We start from the raw sequence: 25218 nt of genomic DNA, 5'->3' as shown, positions 1-25218 counted from the left end.
ATTTTTGAAAAGGTATTTTAAGTACCACCCACACTCTCGTCCAAGTTGATTTCAGCGGCCAGGTTGATTTCACGGCGGGGCGGGTAATTACATCGCCAGGCTGCCCAACACGGCCGCGTCCCATCATCGCCCCATGGCCAGCAGGAATGTGACCGTGTGACAGCGGAATTTAAAAGGAAAAGCAAAATAGGGACATTTGAATACTGTAAATTAGCAGGAGAGAGAGAGAGTGCTCCAAGCAATCGACAACTGAGCAGTGGAAACACATCTATCTCCCCCTCTAACATAACTGGGGCAGTTTCCCAACAACAAGTGGGTCTGAAATGTACAAGAGGCAGGCTTGTCCCGGCGCACGTGGTGGTGGTGAGGGAGGAGCCAGCACGTCACCCACAGCAAAATACACTGATACTATTATTAACAATAGCTCGTGGGGAAGGAGCTGGGGAGATGCCAGCAGCCCGGCACAACTCCCTGCCTCCTCCGTCACTTGACGGTGTTCCAGCCATCAAAAAGCTGTGGGATTCACAAAAATCGCGGCGACGGATAAACATTTGGGGGAAAGGGGGTGGGAAGGAGAGGAGAGAGAAAAAGCGGAACCACCGGGTATCATATGACACCTCGACCCCATGCCACGACACGTCATGATGCAAACAGACTACAGTATTTTGCACGTCTGCCTCCGCCCTGCCCATGGAAAAATTCCTTAAATCACACACACACACCAGTGCACTCGGCGGTTTTGTTTTTGCTGCACTGTAATCTGATGGCGTTATCCAACACTGGATCGTCTCCACGTGTCAACTTTTATTACAAATGTGTGGTTTCCAACAGAAAAGGAAAAAAAAATAACCCCCCCGTCAGTTACATCCGAACCCTTGGTGCCAACTGGGAAATGATCCCAACCTCTTTGACCCTATTTTACCGGGAGGAAAAACTGCATTTCGTGCAAAATTATCTTTTAAGAAATCGGGATGAAATAATCACGTTCCTGCCACAAACATTATTGCAATGTCTAGTGCTACCATCACATTGTAACAATACAATGTAACATTCAAAAGTGCAACACTCTAAAAGAGGATCATGTGAATAAATGAAAGGCTACACGGATTTTCTGCAAAGCCCAGCCGGCCACAGCAAGGAAAAGGCAGGCAGGCATCCGCATTGGTCACAGAGAGACAGAATGTTACATCCATGCGTTCTCTTACCACGTGTTTTCTGTTGTTGCGCTTGCAATTCCAAAAACATTGCAGCTTCCAGCAGTGTTTCGATACTCATGCTCGATCCTATCAATCACTTGGAAAAAACTGGGCGATTTTCTTTTTTGTGTGTGGTTGGGGAGCAGAGAGGAGATGGGAAGGGGGGGTTAAGTTTTAATTTGGTCGCCTTGTACAGGCCCAGGAGACCGGATCGAAGAGCAAGCGAAATATCCTTTAGACCCCCCCGGATCTTCCAGATGAGGGAGGGAGGGAAAAGGGGGAGGGGAGGAGGAGAAGGGGGGGGGGGGGGGAATGTCTCAAGATGGCGCAGTATACAGCCCCCAAAAAAAATCCAGTAATCACAACAAGCGGTAACACTGCCCACTAGCAGTCCGCCGCAAACTGCGTCCCAGATCTCGGCAGTGAAGCGGAAAGATGCCTTTTCAAAAAAAGCCACTTGTGTGGATGGCCGGAGTCTGCTCTTCCTTCACTGGGTCGGGCTGGGTCCCATTGCGGAAGCGCCGCGTTCCAATATGGAACGTTAAGTAACAATCCGGAGGCTGCAATGTATCCGATTGACACACTGGGAAATTCACCAGTGTTTCCAAACAACCAGCACGGCACGCACCGTGCTGCTCATTTACATCTCATCTGGTCCGCCCCGACACACACACCAATCGCGCCGGAGTAAGCTGAACGGTAGTATTTTCACATGGACCTTAAGCCGTGGCAGGTTTCATTAAAATAAAGCAACGGCCGAGGTTATTGGAAACTGTATTTGTGTGTATGTGTGTGCTACAGCCGATCCTGTTGAGGATCACTTGCTTGTCGGTTGCTCACCGTAGGAGAGCCCTTGACGACTGGTAGCGCTTGCCTTTTGAATCGTGTTCTGTCTGTAACGTGGACACGTTACTTGACTGGTAATCAACAGCAGTGGATTCCTGCCAGGGCTGCTTTGCGCCCCCCCCCCCCTTTGTTTTTTTTTGGGGGGGGTGTTTAGTAAAGTACAAAATGGTGGAGGTTCGGGCTTGGCAGGGTGTGGTATCGAGAGGCAAAGGATGCGGAAGAGTGCAAAGTCGTGTTTGACAAAACAGCCGAGGAACAACGTGGTGAAGGCGGAGCTTGGATCAAACTCAACGCGTGATATTTAAAGGCGGGGTCTCACCCTGGAATCGAGCCATGGTCAATTACAGGTCGACTTGTGGAATGACTGTGCCAGTTTCCACCCGGTCCCGAACGACCCCCTGATCCAGTGATAAAGATCACCATTTATTCATCAGAATGAGCATCAGATACATTATCGGCACGGGGAGGGGAGGGGAGGGGGGCTGGTTTTTAAACCTCGACAACTAGACGTCACAAACTTCATATCCTTAACCCCTTGGGCGCAGAAGGAGGTCTAGAAAGAGGATTAACGGAATCAGCTGAAAGGCACGTTCGCACTAAAGTTATGCTTGATCCATTTATTATAAACTTCATTGTCAGCTCTGGTGGTGTATTAAAATTTTGGATACATATTTATAGATTTCACACAGCGGATATTGTTCGTCTCGAGGAAATCCAAATACATTTGGGGGATTATTTTTTTCTCCTTTCACAAATAAATCCAGAATTACCAAATCTGAAAATGTCCCCCCCCCCCCCGCGGCCGAGTGAAATGCTGACAACAGTAATCTTTAATCGCAACTAACAGTTCTGCAACAAAAAAACACACAATCCCGCCTTCCCCTTTTAAATCTAAACCTTACAACTGAAACTTCATCTCAGCCCCATGATTCACTGCTGCCCCCTGGTTCTGCTCATTCATTTGTCAATGATGTGCCAGAGTTGAGCTGAAGGTGTTGGGTCATGTTTAGGGTAGGGTTACACAGCAGCCAGCGGATGACTGAGTCATCCTGAATTCGTAAGTAGGCCTACTGGGCAATGGGGAATGAGCACGCTGAAATGTGATTCATGGATAACTACATTCATAAAGCCAGCATGCGCGTTTGGCCAAATCATCTCCAGTTGTTGTATGATTCTTTTTTTAAATATTTTTACTGAAAATTTTCATTTATAACAAACAAGACATCAATATCAATAACACAGCTGATGTTGCACAGTTTAATATGACAAGCACACAGAAAATAACAAGACTAATATAACCTATCGCATAATCTTTCCACAACAGTACTAACTACACCCTTCCAAACAGCTGATGATGACTGGTTCCTTAAAGTAGGAAATGAATGGCTGGCCTCTCAGGTACAATCCCTACACCCACCCTCTAACGGTGCATTTGACCTTTTCCTGATGTAGAAACTCCACAAGGTCACACAACCATGCTGAGGCACTGGGCAGAGTCGAGAATCTCCACCCCAGCAGAACCGGCCTCCGGGCTATCAGCGAGGCAAAGGCCAGAATATCCACCTTCACCCAGGTCTGCAAGCCCGACACCCAGAAAATGGCCACCAAATGGATCTGGACAAGGCTCCAGATCCACACTGAGAATCGCTGACATGGTGTCAAAGAAAGGAGACCCAAAAGATTACAGTTTAAACTGCTTCCAGTTTCCACTCCTCCATCACTTTCACGTGGACAATCTCAGACACTTCCCTTCCTTTCCTTGATCTTTCTGTCTCCATTTCCGGCAATAGACTATCCACTAATATCCACTACAAGCCCACTGACTCCCACAGCTATCTGGACGACAGCTCTTCACACCCTACACCCTGTAAGGACTCCATCCCTTCCTCTCAACTCCTTCGCCACCCTCGCATTTGCTCCGACGATGCCACTTATGTTAGTTTCCGTGCTGTTTGACCTTTCACATATTTTGTCCTCTCTGGGGACTGCCATTAGCACTCTTTCCCCTTGGTATCTGTGGCCATTAGCACCTGGGTTTCTGTGGCTATGACTCATCTTTCATTCTCACTCCACAGTATAAATATTTCCCACTCTCTCTGTCTGTTAGCTTTGACAAAGAGTAATTGAACTCGAAACGTTAGCTCTTTTCTCTCCCTACAGATGCTGCCAGACTTACTGAGATTTTCCAGCATTTCCCCTTTCATCGCAAAAGATTACAATCCAAGGACATGCCCAGAACATGGTGTGGTGAGCGGGCCCCCGAGATCACTGCTCACATTTGTCCTCCACTCCCGTGAAAAACCCACTCGCCCTTGCCTTGGTTGGGTGAGCTCTATGTACAACCTTGAGCTGAGGCAGGCTAAGCCATGTGCAGGAGAGGACCAAGCCCATCTTCTCTCTTCCCCCCCTCCCCCCCCCAACCAACTTTACTCTCACCCGGTTCAGCAAAGCTTCCTCCATTGACAAGATCTGCCCATAGATATTTGAAATGTTCCCCCCTCAGACCCTGCCAGCATTAGGAATCGGCTAGGCAGGGTAGGTTGCAGGGCAAAAGGAAATGTCAGACAGGCCTTCTGGATACAATTGCGCAGCTGGAAGTAGCGGAATGGGTGCGTCCCTGACAGTTGAAATGCAGACGTGACAGCACGGTAGCACAAGTGGCTAGCACTGTGGCTTCACAGCACCAGGGTCCCAGGTTCGATTCCCCGTTGGGTCACTGTCTGTGTGGAGTCTGCAAATTCTCCTCGTGTCTGCGTGGGTTTCCTCCGGGTGCTCTGGTTTCCTCCCACAGTCCAAAGACGTGGTTAGGTGGATTGGCCATGATAAATTGCCCTTAGTAACCAAAGAAGATTAGGTGGGATATTGGGTTACAGAGATAGGGTGGAGGTTATAGCTTAAGTGGGTCGGTGCAGACTCAATGGGCTGAATGGCCTCCTTCTGCACTGTATGTTCTATGGTCTATGACAGTGTTAGCTAACTTAGTGGCAGGGAGGATGGAAGGATGCGTTCCGGGAATGGTTGCAGAGGATCAAACGGGCTTCGTGAAGGGCAGGCAACTCTCGAGTACTATAAGGTGGCTATTGAATGTGATCATGACCTCGTTGTGAGGATGTGTACTGGAGGTAGTGATGACCATTGACGCGGAGATGGCTTTTGACCATGTGGAGTGGCGGCACGTGTTTGAGGTCCTGGGAAGGTTTGGGTTTGGGCCGAAGCTTGTGCCATGGGTGCGTCTGCTGTACGTCGCTCTGATGGTGAGTGTACAGACAAACAAGATGAGCTCACAGAGTTTCGGGTTGCATAGTGGAACGAGGCAGCGGTGTCCGCTGTCGCTGCTGCTGTTTGCGCTAGCCATAGAGCCCTTGGCGATGGCCCTTAGGGGTCAGCAGAGTGGCAGGGGATTAGGAGGGAGCACCGGATGTCGCTCATCTTAAAAGTTGCAAGGGTTCCCGATTCTACCAACTAGTGAGTTCCGGATTTTCACCACCCTCTGGGTGAAAAAGGCTTTCCCTTCTGGAAAACAGCCTCTATTTTTGCGAGAAGTAGTTCCTCCTCATCTCAGTTCTAAATCTATCACCTCTCCAGCAAAAATCCCTGTGGAACAACACCTCCCATCTTCTGCCTGTCTGAGTAACTTTGCTTTTTGAAGCATTTTTAAAACAATAAGTTTTCAGCCCATCTTAGTAGTTCATGAATCTTGTAAATAGCTGAGCATTCTGGTCTCATGAGGATAGCTTATTGTTTACAGAATGGAACAGATTATACATGCAGTCGAAAGCATCTGGTAGAGCAGTTACTGCGTCGTCTACACTTAATCCACCACTCGCCAATCTTTCTGCTTTCATTTACAAAGTTATCCAAATGTAAACATTAGTTGTTTCGGAAATGTCAAGAGATTTTCCCCTACGTAATCAAAAATAAAGTTGAGCATCAAAATTGCTTCAAAGTGTAATGCTTCCAAAACAAATAGAATCCGTCTTCTTTAACATTTTGTCAACAAAGAATGGGATGGGAAAAGATAAGGAAATTGATACCGAGCAAAACCCCTACCAACTAGAACTGTGCTTCTTAAACATTTTCATCCATGGATCATTTAACACAGTGTTTTTCAAACTTTTTTCCCTGGGATCCACTTTTACCAACTAGCTAACCTTCGGGACCCACGCCGGCCAACCTTCGTGGCCCACCATTATTTCTTACCTTTAATGCAACAGATGAGCCTGCTTGATCCTCACAATCTCACTTGCTTCGTTATTCAATGTGACATTTCAGCTAAGGACTTCAGCTGACGATTTAAATTCTTGCTGCAAAATCAAGAGGTTTGTCCTTGAACTCGCCATGCCTTTGAAGTTTTGAGGGTTTTAAACTTTCATTTGCTAATAACTCCCTGCATATAACACACATGGGCTTTACATCCTGATTTGCATTGGCACAATTTAGAGAGCCAAATCTCAATAAATCATTTTTTATACTGCTTCGTTCCTGACTGTGGTGAAATGAATGAAATGAAAATCGCTTATTGTCACGAGTAGGCTTCAATGAAGTTACTGTGAAAAGTCCCTAGTCGCCACATTCCGGCGCCTGTCCGGGGAGGCTGGTACGGGAATCGAACCGTGCTGCTGGCCTGCTTGGTCTGCTTTATAAGCCAGCGATTTAGCCTTGTGAGCTAAACCAGCCCCGTATTATGGTAACCATTCACCACTGTACTACATTGTACAATGCTGTTGCCCATGTGGGCTCCACCTATGGACTATTGTACTGTACTACACTGATTGCATCATATTGGTGCCCTTGTGGGCTCTGCCCCTGGCTCCGCCCCTTTGAGGGGAGGTATTAAGAGCAGCTGCCCTGTAGGCAGCTCTCATTGCAGAGCAGTCACAGGCAGGCACTGTTCCAGTTGATTAAAGCCACTGTTCACTTCAACTCTCTGTCTCGTGCGAATTGATGGTCGCATCAATTTAATCAACTACAACATTGCGATGGAAGCAGCCCTCAAACCTGATTGACTGGAACTCAACCCACAGGCCGCGGAAGCCAAAGCGATTTTTTCACACTGGCTCCGATGTTTCAAGGCCTACCTAGCCACCTCCTCCTCGCCCTCCGTCACCGATAACAGAAGCGGAGCCTCCTCCACGCCCGGGTGAGCCATTGAATCTCCGTACAACTCGAGGAAGCAAAAACATATGCAGACGCTCTCGCGATGCTGAAGCGCCTATACGTGAGGCCGGTGAACAAAGTGTACGCACAGCATCTCCTCACCACCCGCCACCAACGCCCCAGGGAATCGCTGGAGGAATACCTACGCGACCTCAAAGTCCTAGCGCGAAGCTGCAACTACAAGGCCGTCACGGCCTCACAACACATGGAAGACGCCGTCCGGGATGCCTACGTGGCAGAGGTCCGGTCCAACTACGTCAGACAGCCCCTGCTCGAGAAGGGTGCCCTCGACCTAGAAGAGACGGTAAAACTAGCCACCTCCCCAGAAATAGCGTTTCAAAGCCTCAACGTTTTCCCTTCCAATCACACGATCCCCTCGTGGACCCCCCACCAGAGAGTACCCCAGGCCTGTGCCACGCGGCCAACCCGGGGGGCTACCCTGCTATTTCTGCGACCAGCACCAGCACCCCAGGCAGCGCTGCCCGGCTCGGAGTGCGAACTGCAGCGACTGCGACAAGAAAGGACACTTTGCCAAAGTTTGCCTAGCCAGGTCCAAGTCCTCCAAATCACAGGCCCGACTCTTGGACTCACAGGCCCACAGACGCCACAGCGTGGCTGTGTGCCTGCCGGCTCCGCCCCCTCCGCACATGTCACCCTCCTCGTGTTGTCCGTGGGGGCAGCCATCTTCAACTCCGCACAACACGTACCAAGAGGAAATTAGAGGAATTAAAACCTCTTCTAACTTCTGGGTCGCTATTGTAAAGACCTAGACTGATTCCCCCCAACAACCCTGATTCCCTCCGTCCCCACATCTCCCAGAGGTCCGACCACCCCCCAATCACCGACGCTCTGCCCCCTCTGAGGTCTGACCACCCCCCAACAAAGTCCAACACCCCCTCCCCAAACTCCGGCCCCCGCCACCCCTCTGAGGTCTGACCAGCCCCCAAGCTTCCACCCGCCTCCCCCCAACATCCATTCTCTGAACCCACCCCCAACTGTATGGAGAGTCCAAGGCTTCTGGTGAACAGCCAACAAAGAAAAAGCTGAAGTCAGTGATGCGACACACAAGACAGAGAGTTGAAGTGAACAGTGGCTTTAATCAACTAGAACAGTGCCGGGCTGCGATTGCTCTGCAATGAGAGCTGCCTACAATGTAGTACAGTGGTGAATGGTGACCATAATACATTCACCACATTCACCCCCTGTCACCTCCGAACCACCCCACCCCAGCTCCAGTCCGCTCTATCCCCCAAATCCTATCTACTTACTTTAGAGACCAACTTTCTGCCTGGCCTGTCCATTTGAATGGGATCTTTAACTGACCCGGTTTCCGGTAGTTTGTGGTGTACAAGCGGGCCTGACCTTCAGTACGACAGAGCTGGACTTCACGGCTGGGCCTCCTGGATTGCTGCTCTGCCTGGATCTCACCCGCCCTGAGTGAGAGCAGTCTTTCCCCTCATATGTAGGTTGATATATGAGTTGTGTTGTGACAACATTTATGCACAGGCTGAGTTTATTGTACGCAGCATTGAAGAGATCGAGGGGCAAGAGAAAATAGGTGCGGGAGGACCAGTAGCTGTTCCCGGCTCTGTTGCCTTTTTAAAATATGGGTTTTCCAAACTCAGGGTCGCGACCCGTGGCTGGGTCACGGGTGGGTGTCGGGAGGGCCGTGGAGCGATCAGTCGCGGCATTCCCGATCGCAGGAAATGCGTCCAATGGCCATGATTGGCTTTTATGAACGTTGGCCATGACGGGCACTTAAATACAAATGATGGAGTCTTCCCGCCAGATAGAGGCAGAGTGCAAGTCACGAGCGCGGCACGTACACTGACGCCACGCGCCCTGTACGTCTGTGCTTTGGGCGCAAAATCATGGAGGAGAGATTCCTTCATTTGCAGCTGCCAGTAAGTAGGCAACAAGAGTGTGTGAAGATGGCCCATTTTGTAATAAGGAAGAGATGGTCAGAGACACAAACAGGTCAGGATATCATAACTGAATCTGCTGGAGAGAGCTGCGCAGGAGAGTCCAGGGAAGGACAAAGCAGCATTGGTGTGAGCTGTATGGAGAGTCCAAGGCTTCTGGTGAACAGCCAACAAAGAAAAAGCTGAAGTCAGTGATGCGACCATCAATTCACACAAGACAGAGAGTTGAAGTGAACAGTGGTTTTAATCAACTAGAACAGTGCCGGGCTGCGACTGCTCTGCAATGAGAGCTGCCTACAGGGCAGCTGCTCTTTATACCTCCCCTCAAGGGGACGGAGCCCACAAGGGCACCAACATGATACAATCAGTGTAGTACAGTACTATGGTCCATAGGTGGAGCCCACATGGGCAACAGCGTGGTACAATGTAGTACAGTGGTGAATGGTGACCATAATACATTCACCACATTCACCCCCTGTTAATAAAATTGAAGTCCGGCAGGGGTGATGGGCTCACAGGTTCAGTCTGTCCGGCGCCCTTATCGTGTGCTGCGATCGCCGGAGCTCTGGTTTCGCAGCGGGCACGGGTGTCAAACTCGTCGATGCAGCCATGGGCGATTACCTCGTTGATGCGGGCACAGGTGTGGACTCTGGGAGTGTGTCGTCAGGAGCTTCATTCCTGTAGGTCGGCGAAGGGGGGAGGGAGTATAGGAGGGGGTGTGGAGGCCATGTAGGGGCAGTGGCGCTGTTCGGTGTAGGGTGGGGGAGGTGGGTTGGGGTGATGGTAGGGGATCCTGTGGGTGCCAGGTCCCAGAGGGAGACCGTATCCCGTTGGCCGTCGGGGTGCTCTATGTATGCGCACTGTGGGTTAGTGTGAAGGAGCTGGACCCTCTCGACCAGGGAGTCAGACTTATGGCTCCTTAGGTGTTTGCGGAGTAGGATGGGCCCTGGTGGCTTCAGCCAGGATGAAAGCGAGACCCCAGAGGTGGATTTCCTAGGGAAAACAAACAGGCGGTCATGAGGGGTCTCGTTCGTGGCTGTGCAAAGGAGTGACCTAATAGAGTGGAGCACGTCGGGGAGGACCTCCTGCCAGTGGGAAACTGGGAGATTCCAGGACTGTAGGGCCAGGAGGACGGCCTTCCAGACCGTCGCATTCTCCCTCTCCACTTGCCCGATTCCCCGGGGGTTATAACAGGTAGTCCTGCTCGAGGCGATGCCCTTGCCGAGCAAGTACTGACGCAGTTCGTCACTCACGAACGACGAGCCCCGATCACTGTGGACGTAAGTGAGGAAACCAAACAGGGTGAAGACACTATGTCGGGCCTTAATGACGGTGGCCGCGGTCATGTAGGGCAAGGGATTTGAAAGGGGAAGTGGGAGAACTCGTCAACGACGTTGAGGAAAAAAGTGTTGCGGTTGGTAGAGGGGAGGGGCCCTTTGAAGTCGATACTGAAGCGCTCAAAGAGCTGGGATGCCTTGAGGTAGTTGGTATTAGGGGTATTACGGTACCCAGGTTGATTCTGTAAGACCATTGGTGTGGGAGGTACCTGAGACAGCAAGATCATCGGTGAAGCCTGCCTGCTGGTTCCGCCCAGTAAGGCGGAGTATAAAAGCCTGTGTCTCCCCAGCTGCTGCATTCTATACCTGCGCTGCTGGGGGAAACATCTAGTCCAATAAAGCCTTCAATTGTCATCCAATCTCGCTTCTGGAATCATTGATCGAGCATCATGCCTTCACCAGGTGGGCCTTACCTGGTCGATAGAAGTACGGCTTACACTCCGTGCAGATTTGGCAGTCCATGGTCATGGCCCTGACCTCCTCGGTGGAGTAGGGCAGGTTGCGGGCCTTGATGTAGTGGAGAAGCTGGGTGACCCCCGGGTGGCAGAGGTCATCGTGGATGGCCCGGAGTCAGTCATCTTGCGCGCTGACGCATGTGCCGTGGGACAGGGCATCTGGGGGCTCGTTGGGCTTCCCAGGACGATACACGATATCGTAATTATAGGTGGAGAGTTCGATCCTCCACCTCAAGATCTTATCATTCTTGATCTTGCACGCTGTGTATTGTCGAGCATGAAGGCTACCGACCGTTGGTCGGTGACGAGGGTAAACCTCCTACCAGCGAGGTAGTGCCTCCAGTGCCGTACAGCTTCCACGATGGCTTGAGCTTCTTTTTTGACTGAAGAGTGTCGAATTTCGGTGACGTTGAGGGTACGGGAGAAAAATGCTACGGGCCTGCCCGTCTGATTGAGGGTGGTGGAGGGGGCGACCTTTGATGCATCGCTCTCCACCTGGAAGGGGACGGACTCGTCCACTGCGCGCATCGCAGCCTTGGCAATATCTGCCTTGAAGTGGCTGAAGGCCTGGCGGGCCTCAGCCGTCAGTGGGAAGATGGCAGCTTTGATTAGTGGGCGGGCTTTGTCCACATAGTTGGGGACCCACTGGGCATAATAGGAAAAGAACCCGAGGCATTTTTTCAGGGCCTTGGGGCAGTGGGGAAGGGGGAGTTGCAGGAGGGGGCACATGCGGTTGGGGTCAGGCCCTAGAACTCCGTTTTCCACGACATAGCCGAGAATGGCTAATCTGGCTGTGAGGAAAATGCATTTCTCCTTGTTGTAAGTGAGGTTGGGGGCTTGGGTGGTTTGGAGAAACTTCTGGAGGTTGGCATCGTGGTCCTGCTGGTCGTGGCCGCAGATGCTGACGTTGTACAGGTACTGAAATGTGGCCCGCAGCCTGTACTGGTCCACCATTCAGTCCATCGTTCTTTGGAAGACCGAGACCTCGTTGGTGACGCCGAAGGGGACCCGGAGGAAGTGGAAGAGACGGCCGTCTGCCTCAAAGGCCGTGGAGTGCCGGTCCTCCGGACGGATTGGGAGCTGGTGGTATGCGGACTTCAGATCCACCGTGGAGAACACTCGGTAGTGTGCAATCTGATTCACCATGTCCGCCATCCGGGGGAGGGGGTACGCATCGAGGTGCGTGTACCGGTTTATGGTTTGGCTGTAGTCTACAACCATCTGGTTCTTTTCCCCGGTCCTGACAACCACCACCTGGGCTCTCCAGGGGCTATTACTGGCCTCGATGATCCCTTTCCACAAGAGCCGCTGGACCTCGGACCTGATAAAAGTCCTGTCCTGGATACTGTACTGCCTGCTCCTGGTGGCAACAGGTTTACAGTTGGCGGTGAAGTTTCTGAAGAGCGGGGGAGGGTTGACCTTCAGGGTCGCGAGGCTACATACAGTGAGAGGGGGTAGGGGCCCGCCGAACTTCAGGGTCAGGCACCTGAGGTTGCACTGGAAGTCCAGTCCCAACAGAAGAGGAGCGCAGAGATTGGGGAGCACGTATAGCTTAAAGTTTGCGTATTCGACGCCTTGTATCGCGAGGTTCGCGACAGTGTACCCCCGGATCTGCACCGAGTGCGATCCGGAAGCGAGGGAGATTATTTGAAGTGCGGGGGAGATTTGGAGCGAACAGCTAGCATGTCTGGGTGAATTAAGCTCTCCGTGCTCCCGGAGTCAAACAGGCAAGGCTTTCCATGTCCATTGATCTGGGCGGTCATCATGGAGTTCCGGAGGTGTTTTCGGCGTGACTGGTCGAGAGTGATCGCGCCAATAGGGTAGCCGGCGTGGTCAGAGGTGGTGGGGTGGCCCCAAGATGTCTGCCCCCATCAGTCGCACGTGTCGGGCGGCGTTGCAGATGGTGGCCAAGATGGCAGCGCACATGGCGTCCAAGATGGCGGCCCCCATGAGTCGCACATGGCGGGCCGCATGGGAGACGGAGGCCAATATGGCATCCCCCCTGTGAGTCGCACGTGTTGGGGGGTGGTCAGACCTCAGAGGGGGCAGAGCGTCGGTGATTGGGGGGTGGTCGGACCTCTGGGAGATGTGGGGACGGAGGGAATCAGGGTTGTTGGGGGGAATCAGTCTAGGTCTTTACAATAGCGACCCAGAAGTTAGAAGAGGTTTTAATTCCTCTAATTTCCTCTTGGTAACTATTTGTGTAAGACAGAAAGAACCATCCAAAATTTGTGATCTAAATCATATTTTCAATTGGTCCTTAGTGCAGGGAAATTGCCCAGAGGAAGTTTGCACTTTTGGGCAATTTCCATGGAAACCCTCTTCTGGGAAGTTCTGAGAGGGAGTCCTCAGTGCATCTTGGGGTACTTGACACCGTCAAATGCTTAAAAGAACGGTGCTGGGCCCTTAACACCACCGACATATAGGGGTGATTTGGAACTCGCAGCTTTCACACATAATTACCAATTATCTACAATAAAAACACATTTGTGTCCCTCATTACATAGTGGCATATTTCATATAAACAATTCAAAACCTACTGCTGGGAATAAAAAGGAAAAAGGAGGCACTGGAGATCGGGTGGGATCTGTAAAACCTGCAGCCACCTGGGCCTCAAGCTTTGAAAATTGCTTCTCTGACCCACTGTCTCCACTTTCCTTCAAACCGTTCTCGTTTCGCTCAACTGAACTAATATCTCCTCCAATGTCATACTTTTTTTGTTTCAAAATGTGAAGAGTTTGGGTCGCTTCATTGCATTGAAGGTGCAATATAAATGTACGTTACCATTATAGCAAAACAAGCCTTGTTTCTTTCCCAGCCAAAGAGCTCAAAATGTCACAACTTTTCCTTTCATTGGTATGACGGGCCTGTCACATTTATTATACCACCTACCGATTGCTGATTTTCGGTATTTGCAGCCTTTCCTTTTTTGTTTTAATGCCAGGAACTAATTTGCAGAATCACATCCTGTTAAGAAGCACCTGCAAAAGCACAGCAGCGAACTCTTGCACTTAACACATTCACGTAATTAGCAAAGCTGGTCTGCCAAAACAAAGTCAAAAAATGGCCTTTGAAGCAGAGCAAATATTCACACTTTTCACTCTTGTTTAGGTAGGACAGAGAAGGCTGTTTGTCAAATCCATTTGTGTTGTTTTAACAGTTTGTGACAGTGAGTCTCATTGTGAAGCTCCAGCGGGAGCTCCTACAATCCTGCCTCAGAGCTCCAGTGTTAAAGAGAGGAAAATCAACCTTGGTTCGCACTCCTGTTAGTACCGTGTGTTTGTTTGCTTGTTAAGTGGAGGATCAGACTCCTTTCCATAGCCTACTGCAGTGGAATAGCCGGCTGATACACACTACCTAGGCTCAAACCAAATTCATTCTTTCACATTTTCAATGAGGGTGTGTTCGCTAAGTTACAAAGACATGTTACTGGACTGTTCACCATGAGGCCTGAAATAATATATTTGGAGACTTGAGTTCAAGTCCCACCATGGCACCTGGGGGTTTTAATTCGGCTAATTAAATAAATCTAGAATAAAAAGCTTGTATCAATAATGGTGACCATGAAACTACCAACTATTTGAAAAACCCACCTGGTTCACTAAAGTTCTTTATGGTTGGTATCTGCCATCCTTACCTGGTTTGGCTCATAAATGAATTCAGATCCAGTGCAATGTGGTTGACACTTAACTGCCCTCTGAAATGGCTGAGTGCTTTGATGCACTTTCACAGGCTTCATCGGCAAGCACAAAAAGTATTTCTTAATAAGAATTGTACAGCAGCCTCATGACAGTAGCTAGATCCCCAAACCCTTCTCACCATGGGGTGATTCCACATTCTGAGTTCCGATTGGTCACAGAGGCCATGTGACCCTTACTCCGCTGTGTTTCCCTTAACGGTCAATCACCATACTGAGCAAGTAACTCAGTTAGTATGTGGCACTCTGAATGAATAAGAACAAAAGTTTAATTGGGAGAACGATTCAGCGATTGCTGCTGCAAAGTTAGAGCATACCAAGGCGCCACAGACTTCAGGAGGCAACAGGATGGGATGCAATAGGTGAGGGAAGAAAGAAAAATGTCTGAAATGTCAAGTGAGCACATTCATTTTTCTGTGGGTGAAAGCAGACTTCAAAAAAATAATAATTTAGAGTACCCAATTAATTTTTTTCCAATTAAGTGGCAATTTTGCGTGGCCAATCCACATACCCTGCGCATCTTTGGGTTGTGGGGGTGAAACCCACGCAAACATGAGGAGAATGTATCAACTTCACACGGACAGTGACCCAGAGCCGGGATCGAACCTGGGACCTCAGCGCAATGAGGCAGCAGGGCTAACCCACTGCGCCACCGTGCTGCTCTGAAAGCAGACAACTTAAGCCTCAGTTGGTCAAATTAGTTCCCAATCACAGAAAAGTAAGACAATTTGTTTCTATATCACGTTTTTCATAATGGCGGGATGTCCCAAAATGCTTTACAACCAATTAAGTAGTTTTGAAGTGTAATTGCTGTTACAATGAAGGAAACACAACAGCCAATTTTCATACTGCCAGGTATTGCAAACGGCATTAAAATATCAGACACTCTCTTTTGGTTGAGGGATAAATATTGTTAGGATACTGGACTGGGGTGGCACAGTGGCGCAGTGGTTATCACTGCTGTCTCACGGCGCTGGAGACCTGGGTTCCATCCTGGCCCTGGGTCACTGTCTGTGTGGAGTTTGTACATTCTCCCGGTGTCTGCATGGGTCTCAGCTCCACAAAATGATGGGCAGGTAGGTGAATTGGCCATGCTAAATTGCCCCATAATTGGGAAAAAAGATACTGGACCAGACCCCAGCATTTGTTCGGATACCGGACAAGACCCCCAAACAACTATATTTAAATTTGTAAAACTGTGAAGGAAGGACACTTCACCCCAGGAGCGTTGAGTCTGACCAATATGTAGCTTTTATGTTAAAACCTTAATTTAAAAACGGAATTAAGCACATTAACATCAAAGAAATAGCTTTACAAATATCAGTTCTCAAACAAAAGGAAAAAACTTGAACTTACTATCTATCTCTGCCACTAATTCCAATTAAGCAACCCAATACAGTTCAAATGCCACTTATAAATAAAGTTAACAAACAGATAAGAACATAAGAACATAAGAACTAGGAGCAGTAGTAGGCCATCTGGCCTCTCAAGCCTGCTCCGCCATTCAATGAGATCATGGCTGATCTTTTGTGGACTCAGCTCCACTTTCCGGCCCGAACACCATAACCCGTAATCCCTTTATTCTTCAAAAAACTATCTATCTTTATCTTAAAAAACATTTAATGAAGGAGCCTCAACTGCTTCACTGGGCAAGGAATTCCATAGATTCACAACCCTTTGGGTGAAGAAGTTCCTCCTAAACTCAGTCCTAAATCTACTTCCCCTTATTTTGAGGCTATGCCCCCTAGTTCTGCTTTCACCCGCCAGTGGAAACAACCTGCCCGCAGCTATCCTATCTATTCCCTTCATAATTTTAAATGTTTCGATAAGATCTCCCATCATCCTTCTAAATTCCAACGAGTACAGTCCCAGTCTACTCAACCTCTCCTCGTAATCCAACCCCTTCAGCTCTGGGATTAACCTCGTGAATCTCCTCTGCACACCCTCCAGTGCCAGTACGTCCTTTCTCAAGTAAGGAGACCAAAACTGAACATAATACTCCAGGTGTGGCCTCACTAACACCTTATACAATTGCAGCATAACCTCCCTAGTCTTAAACTCCATCCCTCTAGCAATGAAGGACAAAATTCCATTTGCCTTCTTAATCACCTGTTGCACCTGTAAACCAACTTTCTGTGATTCATGCACTAGCACACCCAGGTCTCTCTGCACAGCAGCATGCTTTAATATTTTATTGTTTAAATAATAATCCCGTTTGCTGTTATTCCTACCAAAATGGATAACCTCACATTTGTCAACATTGTATTCAATTTGCCAGACCCTAGCCCATTCACTTAACCTAGCCAAATCCCTCTGCAGACTTCCAGTATCCTCTGCACTTTTCGCTTTACCACTCATCTTAGTGTCATCTGCAAACTTGGACACATTGCCCTTGGTCCCCAACTCCAAATCATCTATGTAAATTGTGAACAATTGTGGGCCCAACACGGATCCCTGAGGGACACCACTAGCTACTGATTGCCAACCAGAGAAACACCCATTAATCCCCACGCTTTGCTTTCTATTAATTAACCAATCCTCTATCCATGCTACTACTTTACCCTTAATGCCATGCATCTTTATCTTATGCAGCAGCCTTTTGTGTGGCACCTTGTCAAAAGCTTTCTGGAAATCCAGATATACCACATCCATTGGCTCCCCGTTATCCACTGCACTGGTAATGTCTTCAAAAAATTCCACTAAATTAGTTAGGCACGACCTGCCCTTTATGAACCCAAGCTGCGTCTGCCCAATGGGACAATTTCTATCCAGATGCCTCGCTATTTCTTCTTTGATGATAGATTCCAGCATCTTCCCTACTACCGACGTTAAGCTCACTGGCCTATAATTTCCTGCTCTCTGCCTACCTCCTTTTTTAAACAGTGGTGTCACGTTTGCTAATTTCCAATCCACCGGGACCACCCCAGAGTCTAGTGAATTTTGGTAAATCATCACTAGTGCATCTGCAATTTCCCTAGCCATCTCTTTTAGCACTCTGGGATGCATTCCATCAGGGCCAGGAGACTTGTCTACCTTTAGCCCCATTAGCTTACCCATCACTACCTCCTTAGTGATAGCAATCCTCTCAAGGTCATCACCTGTCATAGCCTCATTTCTATCAGTTACTGGCATGTTATTTGTGTCTTCCACTGTGAAGACCGACCCAAAAAACCTGTTCAGTTCCTCAGCCATTTCCTCATCTCCCATTATTAAAACTCCCTTCTCATCCTCTAAAGGACCAATATTTACCTTAGCCACTCTTTTTTGCTTTATATATTTGTAAAAACTTTTGCTGTCTGCTTTTATATTCTGAGCAATTTTACTCTCATACTCTATCTTACTCTTCTTTATAGCTTTTTTAGTAGCTTTCTGTTGCCCCTTAAATATTTCCCAGTCCTCTAGTCTCCCACCAATCTTTGCCACTTTGTATGCTCTTTCCTTCAATTTGATACTCTCCCTTATTTCCTTAGATATCCACGGTCGATTTTCACTCTTTCTACCATCCTTTCTTTTTGTGGGTATAAACCTTTGCTGAGCACTGTGAAAAATCGCTTGGAAGGTTCTCCACTGTTCCTCAACTGTTCCACCATAAAGTCTTTGCTCCCAGTCTACCTTAGCTAGTTCTTCTCTCATCCCATTGTAATCTCCTTTGTTTAAACACAAAACACTAGTATTTGATTTTACCTTCTCACCCTCCATCTGTATTTTAAATTCCACCATATTGTGATCGCTCCTTCCGAGAAGATCCCTAACTATGAGATCATGAATCAATCCTGTCTCATTACACAGGACAAGATCTAGGACCGCTTGTTCCCTCGTAGGTTCCATTACATACTGTTCTAGGAAACTATCACGGATACATTCTATAAACTCCTCCTCAAGGTTGCCTTTACCGACCTGGTTAAACCAATCGACATGTAGATTAAAATCCCCCATGATAACTGCTGGACCATTTCTACATGCATCAGTTATCTCTTTGTTTATTGCCTGCCCCACCATAACGTTACTATTTGGTGGCCGATAGACTATTCCTATCAGTGACTTTTTCACCTTACTATTCCTGATTTCCACCCAAATGGATTCAACCTTATCCTCCATAGCACCGATATCATCCCTAACTATTGCCCGGATGTCATCCTTAAATAACAGAGCTACACCACCTCCCTTACCATCCACTCTGTCCTTCCGACTTGCTTAGTTTTGCGGTGACCTTTGGAGAGAGAGAGACCCTTTCAGGACCAGATCCCGGACACTTCAGCTGAACCTAGCAGCAGTTGGCAAAACCACTGTTCATCTCCAAATCATAGATCAAACTGCAAAACTGCAGAGAGGCCTGGCTCCTCTCATTAATTGCATCACCTGTATCGCACTAGGTTCCATGACCTGTTGCGCTAGGACTAAACACCATTCCCCGTACATTATCTACACTCCAGGGAATCTCCAGCAATCAAACATGATTCCAATAGCCCTTTTATGTGTAACCAAGTAAGTGATTGGAATCAATCACAACCTCACCTTTTATGACTCTTTAATTACAGCTTTAGAGACAGATTGCCTGTATGGATTTTAAACCAGGGCCTTTTATTTTTTGTAAAATATTTTTATTCCCCATTTTCACATTTTCTTCAGAATTTATACTCCACCAACGAACAGTAAACGGTAATGAATACATTACCGTATGTCAATCCCCTTTTTAACAACAATGATCCCATCCTCCCACCAACCCCCAAACAACGGCCCACCTGACAATATAAGCATCAAATAAAACAAAACCTCCCAAGGAGGAAAAAAGAAAAAAAGAAAAAGGAATCAGGAATCGCCTATGATCACCGTTGACATATATAGTCCACTCCCCCACCCTAATATTCGATGCCATCCAATCCCCGAAAGAGTACCGTGAATGACACCCATGAATTGTAGACATCCGCCCCACCCCCCCTCCCAGACTCCTCCCCTCCACTTCCTCTTATAAACTGCTCCCCCCAATCTCGGTTCCTTCCCCCAACCTTTCACCCCAGCTAGACTCACCGAAACCTGTTCCCCCAGGCTCCGATGGCCGCAGCCCCTCCCTCCACCTCACTCCCGTTCACTGGCCGACTTAAACCAGTATTGCAACTAACCTTTCCAGCACAAAACGCAGTTAAATTGAAAACAGAAAATCTCCCTAGTCTTCAATTACCTCTGTTGTGACATCACCTGGTCTGGGATGTTCTCAAACAGATTTTTAGCTTAATTATCCCTCATTTATCTTATTAATTATCCCAGGGGAGATGGTGGTGTAGTAGTGATGTCATTAGACTAGTAATTCAGAGGCTCAGCTGAATTCTCTGGGAAGTGGGGCCAAATCCCACTACAGGTGAAATTTAAATTCAATAAATCTAGAATTGAAAACCAGTTTCGGTAATGGTGGGTATGAAACCACCATTTAATGTTGTTAAAGCCCAACTGGATCACTAATTCCCCATTAGGGAAGGAAATCTAGCCAAGGACACGCAGGCCTCATGAATTAAATTCTTTTTGAATTTCAATTTCTTCCTTGACCCGATGAAGCAAATTTTTTATCAGCTTTTAGAGTTCACTGAATGTTTCTAAGCTAATTTAGCTTTAACTCCCAAACTAAAGCATTCCCCAAAACTGCAAGGATAGAAAACACCACAACTCCAGCTCTTTAGCTAATTAAGCCCACTTGCTGCTTTATGATCTTCCCTTTCTTACTGTGAACCTCTCAAAGTAACATTTTAAGTGCAATAGACTCCAAGCCTGCTTCAGTTGCATATATCCCATTTTCTACAGTTATAACTTTCATTCTCAAAACTAAAAGGTATAGTCGAAAACACGCAAACCACAAGCTAGATATTCTAGATATTCGCAATAGGCATCGGACAAGATGAATCAAGGAAAAAAGAAAAATGACAGAAAAAGGAATGATTGTTCAGAAAATAGTTTCATGAAAAGAAGTAAAAATAATTACTTATTTTAATAAAAATCAGTTTTAGCAATCTCATATTTTTTCTAGATATCACCAAGATCGGCATTTTAACTCCTGAACTTCAAGCAGCAAAGTATCCCCCATGCATTTGACAATGCATCAAAATAATGTCAAAGTTAATAAAGCTGCTCATAATGAAACTCAAATTGGTCTTCAGCTGTTTTTCTGTTGCCCAGCACTTCAAACAACACGCTCCCACGAATAATAGGTGATGGCTATTTTGCAATACTACTTTCTTTGTAAGATTAAAAACAAAATACCTAGAACTGGATTAGAATGACCTTCGCTGGTTTTACCTGTACCCGTATCAAGTGTCACATCACTGAGACTAGAACAGGCAATCTGAATACTCTCTGTATTCAGAAGGTAATGTGCTGCTTGCATGTGATTCCTTGATGCACATGGACTTGTATCAGTTTCGCAAGTGGAACTGGAACTGGGAATGTTCATGGAACAGATGGGTATGGTGAACCGGTGCCGCTTGAAGAACCCAGGGGGAGGGGAGTACTCAGGGTACACTCCAGAATCGACTTTTTCGTAGGTGTTGGTAGGGGTGGAGGGGGCAGAGTAGGCGGGGATACTACGTTCGGACCACGCGCCTCAGTGGCTGGAAATTCGGCTTAGATCGGGACGTGAGCAGAGGCCCGGGTGGAGGCTTGATTCAGGGTTGTTGGCACACACAGGGTTTTGTGATAAGATGCAGTCGGTGATTAAAGACTGTGTAGGGTTGAACCAGAATGGGGAGGTGTTGGCGGCCACATTTTGGGCAGCACTGAAGGCGGTGGTCCGAGGGCAGGTTATCTCGTTCAAGGCACATTAGGATAGGAAAAGGAGGGAGGAGTATGGGCGTTTAATGAATGAGATAGTTAAAATAGACAGGGATTATTTGAGGGTGCCCACCATGGAGGGATTGGCGATAAGGAAAACATTGCGGGGCAATTTGATAGGTTGAAAATGGGGAGGGCCATAGGACAGCTGTGTAGGGTAAGGGGGGTGCAGTGCAAGTACGGGGAGAAGGCGAGTCAAACACTGGCACACCAACTACAGAGGCAGGCTGCATCCAGGGAAATATTGAGGATAGGGACAGAGACAGAGGAAGTAGTGACGGGAAGATAAATGAGATGTTTAGGGAATACTATAAGGAACCGTACATGGCGGACCAAGGGGGTGAAGAAGGGGGCTTGGATGGGCTGGAGTGCCCACAGTTGGAGTAAGAGAAGAGGCAGGTGCTAGAGGAGCCTTTGGGGCTGAGGGAGATATTGGAAAGTATAAGGGGTATGAAGTTGGGGAAGGACCCAGGGCCGGATGGCTAGCTGGTGGAATTTTATAAGGAGTTTGCAACGGAATTGGCACCGATCTGTTGGAGGCGTTTAGTGAAGCGTTGGAGAAGGAGGAGCTGCCGGAGACGATGACACAGGCAACGGTCACATCGATACCAAGAAGGGGAAGGATCCGTAGAATGTGGGTCGCGTAGGCCCGTATTGCTGTTAAATACAAATGTAAAAGTGCTGGCCAAGCTGGTGGCGGGGAGGATGGAAGGCTGTTTCCTGGGCGTGGTCGCTGAGGACCAAACAGGCTTCGTGAAGGGCAGGCAACTCTCCAGTAATATAAGGAGGCTGTTAAATGTGATTATGCCCCTAACGAGAGGACAGGTACTGGAGGTAGTGGTGTCCGTGGATGCAGAAAAGGCATTTGATCGAGTGGAGTGGTGGCAGCTGTCGGAGGTTTGGACCGAAGTTTGTGGCATGGGTGCACCTGTTATAGGTGGCACTGGTGTCGATTGTACAGACCAACGATATGGGCTCACAAAGCTTTAGGTTACACAGAGGAACAAGGCAGGGGTGCCCACTGTTGCTGCTGCTGTTCGCGCTAACAATAGAGCCTCTGACAATGGCCCTTAGGGGGTCTGCAGAGTGGCAAGGGATTACGAGGGGGATCAGGGAGCATCGGGTGTCGCTGTATGCGGATGACCTGTTACTGTATGTGTCGGACCTGCTGGAGAGCATGAAGAGGATTATGGGCCTATTCGGGAAGTTTGGGGTATTCTCAGGATACAAGCTGAATGTAGGGAAAAGAGAGGTGTTCCCGGTGAACGAATTGGGTCGGAGAACTAATGTGGGGGAGCTACCATTCAAAGTAGCAGGAGATAGGTTCAGATACCTGGGGATTCGGAAACGGGAGCATAGGCAAAGGTGCATAAATGGAATCTAACAAAGCTGGTGGAGGAGGTTAGGGAAGATTTCAAGAGGTGGGACATGCAGCATCTGACTCTGGCAGTGAGGGTCCAAGTGGTGAAGATAAATGTCCTGCTTATGTTCCTATTCATATTCTAAATGCTTCCGATTTTTGTACCAAAGGCCTTTTTGCAGAAGCTGTATATGATTATCTCAGAGTTTGTGTTGGCAGAGAAGGTGCCAAGGGTAAAGAGGGCCCTGTTACAGAGACAGAAGGAGGGGCTAGTGTTGCCAAACTTCTTACATTATTAGTGGGCAGCGAACGTGGAGAAGGTGAGGCAGTGGTGGGAAGGAGAGGAGGCAGAATGGGTTAGGATGGAGGACGAATGTTGTAGAGGGTAGAGCCTGAGCACTCTGGCAAAGGCGACGTTGCCAATTGTTCCAAGGAAATATACGGAGAGCCCAAAGGTGCAATCCACAGTGAAGGTGTGGAACCAGCTGAGGAGGCACTTTAGGATAGAAGGGATGTCGATGTTAACGCCGCTGTGCAAAAACCACAGTTTCGAGCTGGGGAGAGGACAGAGGACAGACGGTATGTATAGAAGTGGAGAGAAGTGGGGCTGGTTAGGGTGACAGATCTGTACCTGGAAGAGAGGTTTTCTAGTATAGAGGAACTGAAGGAGAGGGTAGAACTCCCAAAGGAAGTGAGTTTAGATACTTGCAGTAAAGGGACTTTGCGTGGAAGGGCTGGAAAGAGTTCCCCAAGCTACTGAAGTATGCCCTGCTGGAGCGACTGCTGCTTCCGGATGTGGAAGGGGAGGGCAGTATTGGAGACAGATATGGATGGCTGGGAGAGCAGGGAGGTGAGCAGGGAAGTGAGCAGGCTAAACAGCTGGCTTGTAATGCAGAACAAGGCAGCAGCGCGGGTTCAATTCCCGTAGCGGCCTCTCCAAACAGACGCCGGAATGTGGTGACTTTTCACAGTAACTTCATTGAAGCCTACTCGTGACAATAAGTGATTATTAGGTGGTGACGATTAAGGAGAAGTGGGAGAGGGAGCTAGGAGAGGAGATGAACTGGGGAGTGTGAAGCGAGACGCTACGCAGGTTGAACATGATTTCCTCATGCGCGAGGATGAGCCTCATACAATTCAAGGTGGTACACAGGGTGCATATGACTTGGGCGAGAATGAGTGGGTTCTTCCAGGGAGTGGGAGACGAGTGCGAGAAGTGTGGGCGAGGACCAGCAAACCACGTGCACATGTTCTGAGGCTGCGAGAAGCCAGTGAGATACTGGGCGGGAGTGTTCGCAGCGTTAACAAGGATCGTGGGGGAGGAGGTTGGGCCGGATCTTTTGGTGCCGATATTCGGGATATCAAAGAAGCCGGAGCCGATGGAGGGGAGGAAGGTCGATGTCTTGGCCTTCGCCTCTCTGGTTGCCCGGTAAAGGATCTTACTGGAATAGCGGTCTGCAACGCAGCCAGGGATGCCAGACTGGCTGGTAGACTTATACCACTTTCTCCGTTTGGAAAAGATTAAATACGAATTGAGGGGTTCAGTGGAAGGCTTTGAGGCAGGTTAGGGGGGGGGGGTTTGTGGCCATGTTTGAGGAGTTGTTCATCGCACGGGGGGGGGGGGGGGGGGGGGGGGGATGGGTGAAAATTGGTACAAACTGTATAATTGTGTGGAGCGGAGTATGTTTATATTTTGTAACCGTTTAAATAAGTTTGGAATAAAATACATATTTTAAAAAAAGTTTCACAAGTGGAACATACAAAACATCCACTTGCTTCTGTTTAAGGTTTGTCGACTGATGACTATCACATTTTACAACAATCGTTTAGATTTATACAGCGCCTTTAATGTAATGAAATATCCCAAGGTGTAGATCCTACTTATGCGTGGAAAGATAACTTAGGCTTGAATTTTCTGGGCAGCACGGTGGCGCAGTGGGTTAGCACTGCTGCCTTACGCCGCCGATGTCCCAGCTTCGATCCCGGCTCTGGTTGTCTACTTTGGCAGGAATAGAAAAGCAGAGCATTATTAAAATGGAGTACGCCTGCAGAATGCTGAGTACAGAAGGATCTGGGTTTCCTTGTACATGGATTGATTGATTTGATTTATTGTCACATATTCCGAAGTACAGTGAAAAGTATTTTTCTGCGGCAAAGGGGACATACACAGTGTGGTAGTCACCACTGATGTATATATTAGGTGATTTGTGGTAAGGCCCTGTACTACAGGTACAGGGGTAGTTGCCTGCCTGCTGGCTCCGCCCAGTAGGCGGAGTATAAATATGTGTGCTCCTTGTACAGCAGCCATTTTGCCAGCTGCTGTAGGAGGCCACACGTCTTAGTTTATTAAAGCCTCGATTGTATCCAACTCTCGTCTCTGTACAATTGATCGTGCATCAATTTATTACACTAAAGTTTTCAGAAGATGGACC

The 25218-nt window shown here is 48.3% G+C and overlaps 1 protein-coding gene across 1 annotated transcript in view; it reads right to left on the bottom strand.

Moving 5' to 3' along the window:
- The window catches only part of mnta (MAX network transcriptional repressor a), a 145271-nt gene extending 143784 nt beyond the window's left edge, over positions 1–1487 (bottom strand). The window contains exon 1 of the mRNA XM_038814476.1: positions 1206–1487. Within this exon, the coding sequence (XP_038670404.1) occupies positions 1206–1275 (70 nt within the window). The 5' untranslated portion in view covers positions 1276–1487. The remainder of the gene's footprint in view (positions 1–1205) is intronic.
- Between the last annotated feature and the right edge of the window lie 23731 nt (positions 1488–25218).

The sequence above is a fragment of the Scyliorhinus canicula genome, chromosome 12 (genome assembly GCF_902713615.1).
Source record: "Scyliorhinus canicula chromosome 12, sScyCan1.1, whole genome shotgun sequence".
NCBI lineage: Eukaryota > Metazoa > Chordata > Chondrichthyes > Carcharhiniformes > Scyliorhinidae > Scyliorhinus > Scyliorhinus canicula.
The sequence above is the reverse complement of the archived record's forward strand: the minus strand, read 5'-3'. Positions and strand labels throughout refer to the sequence as shown.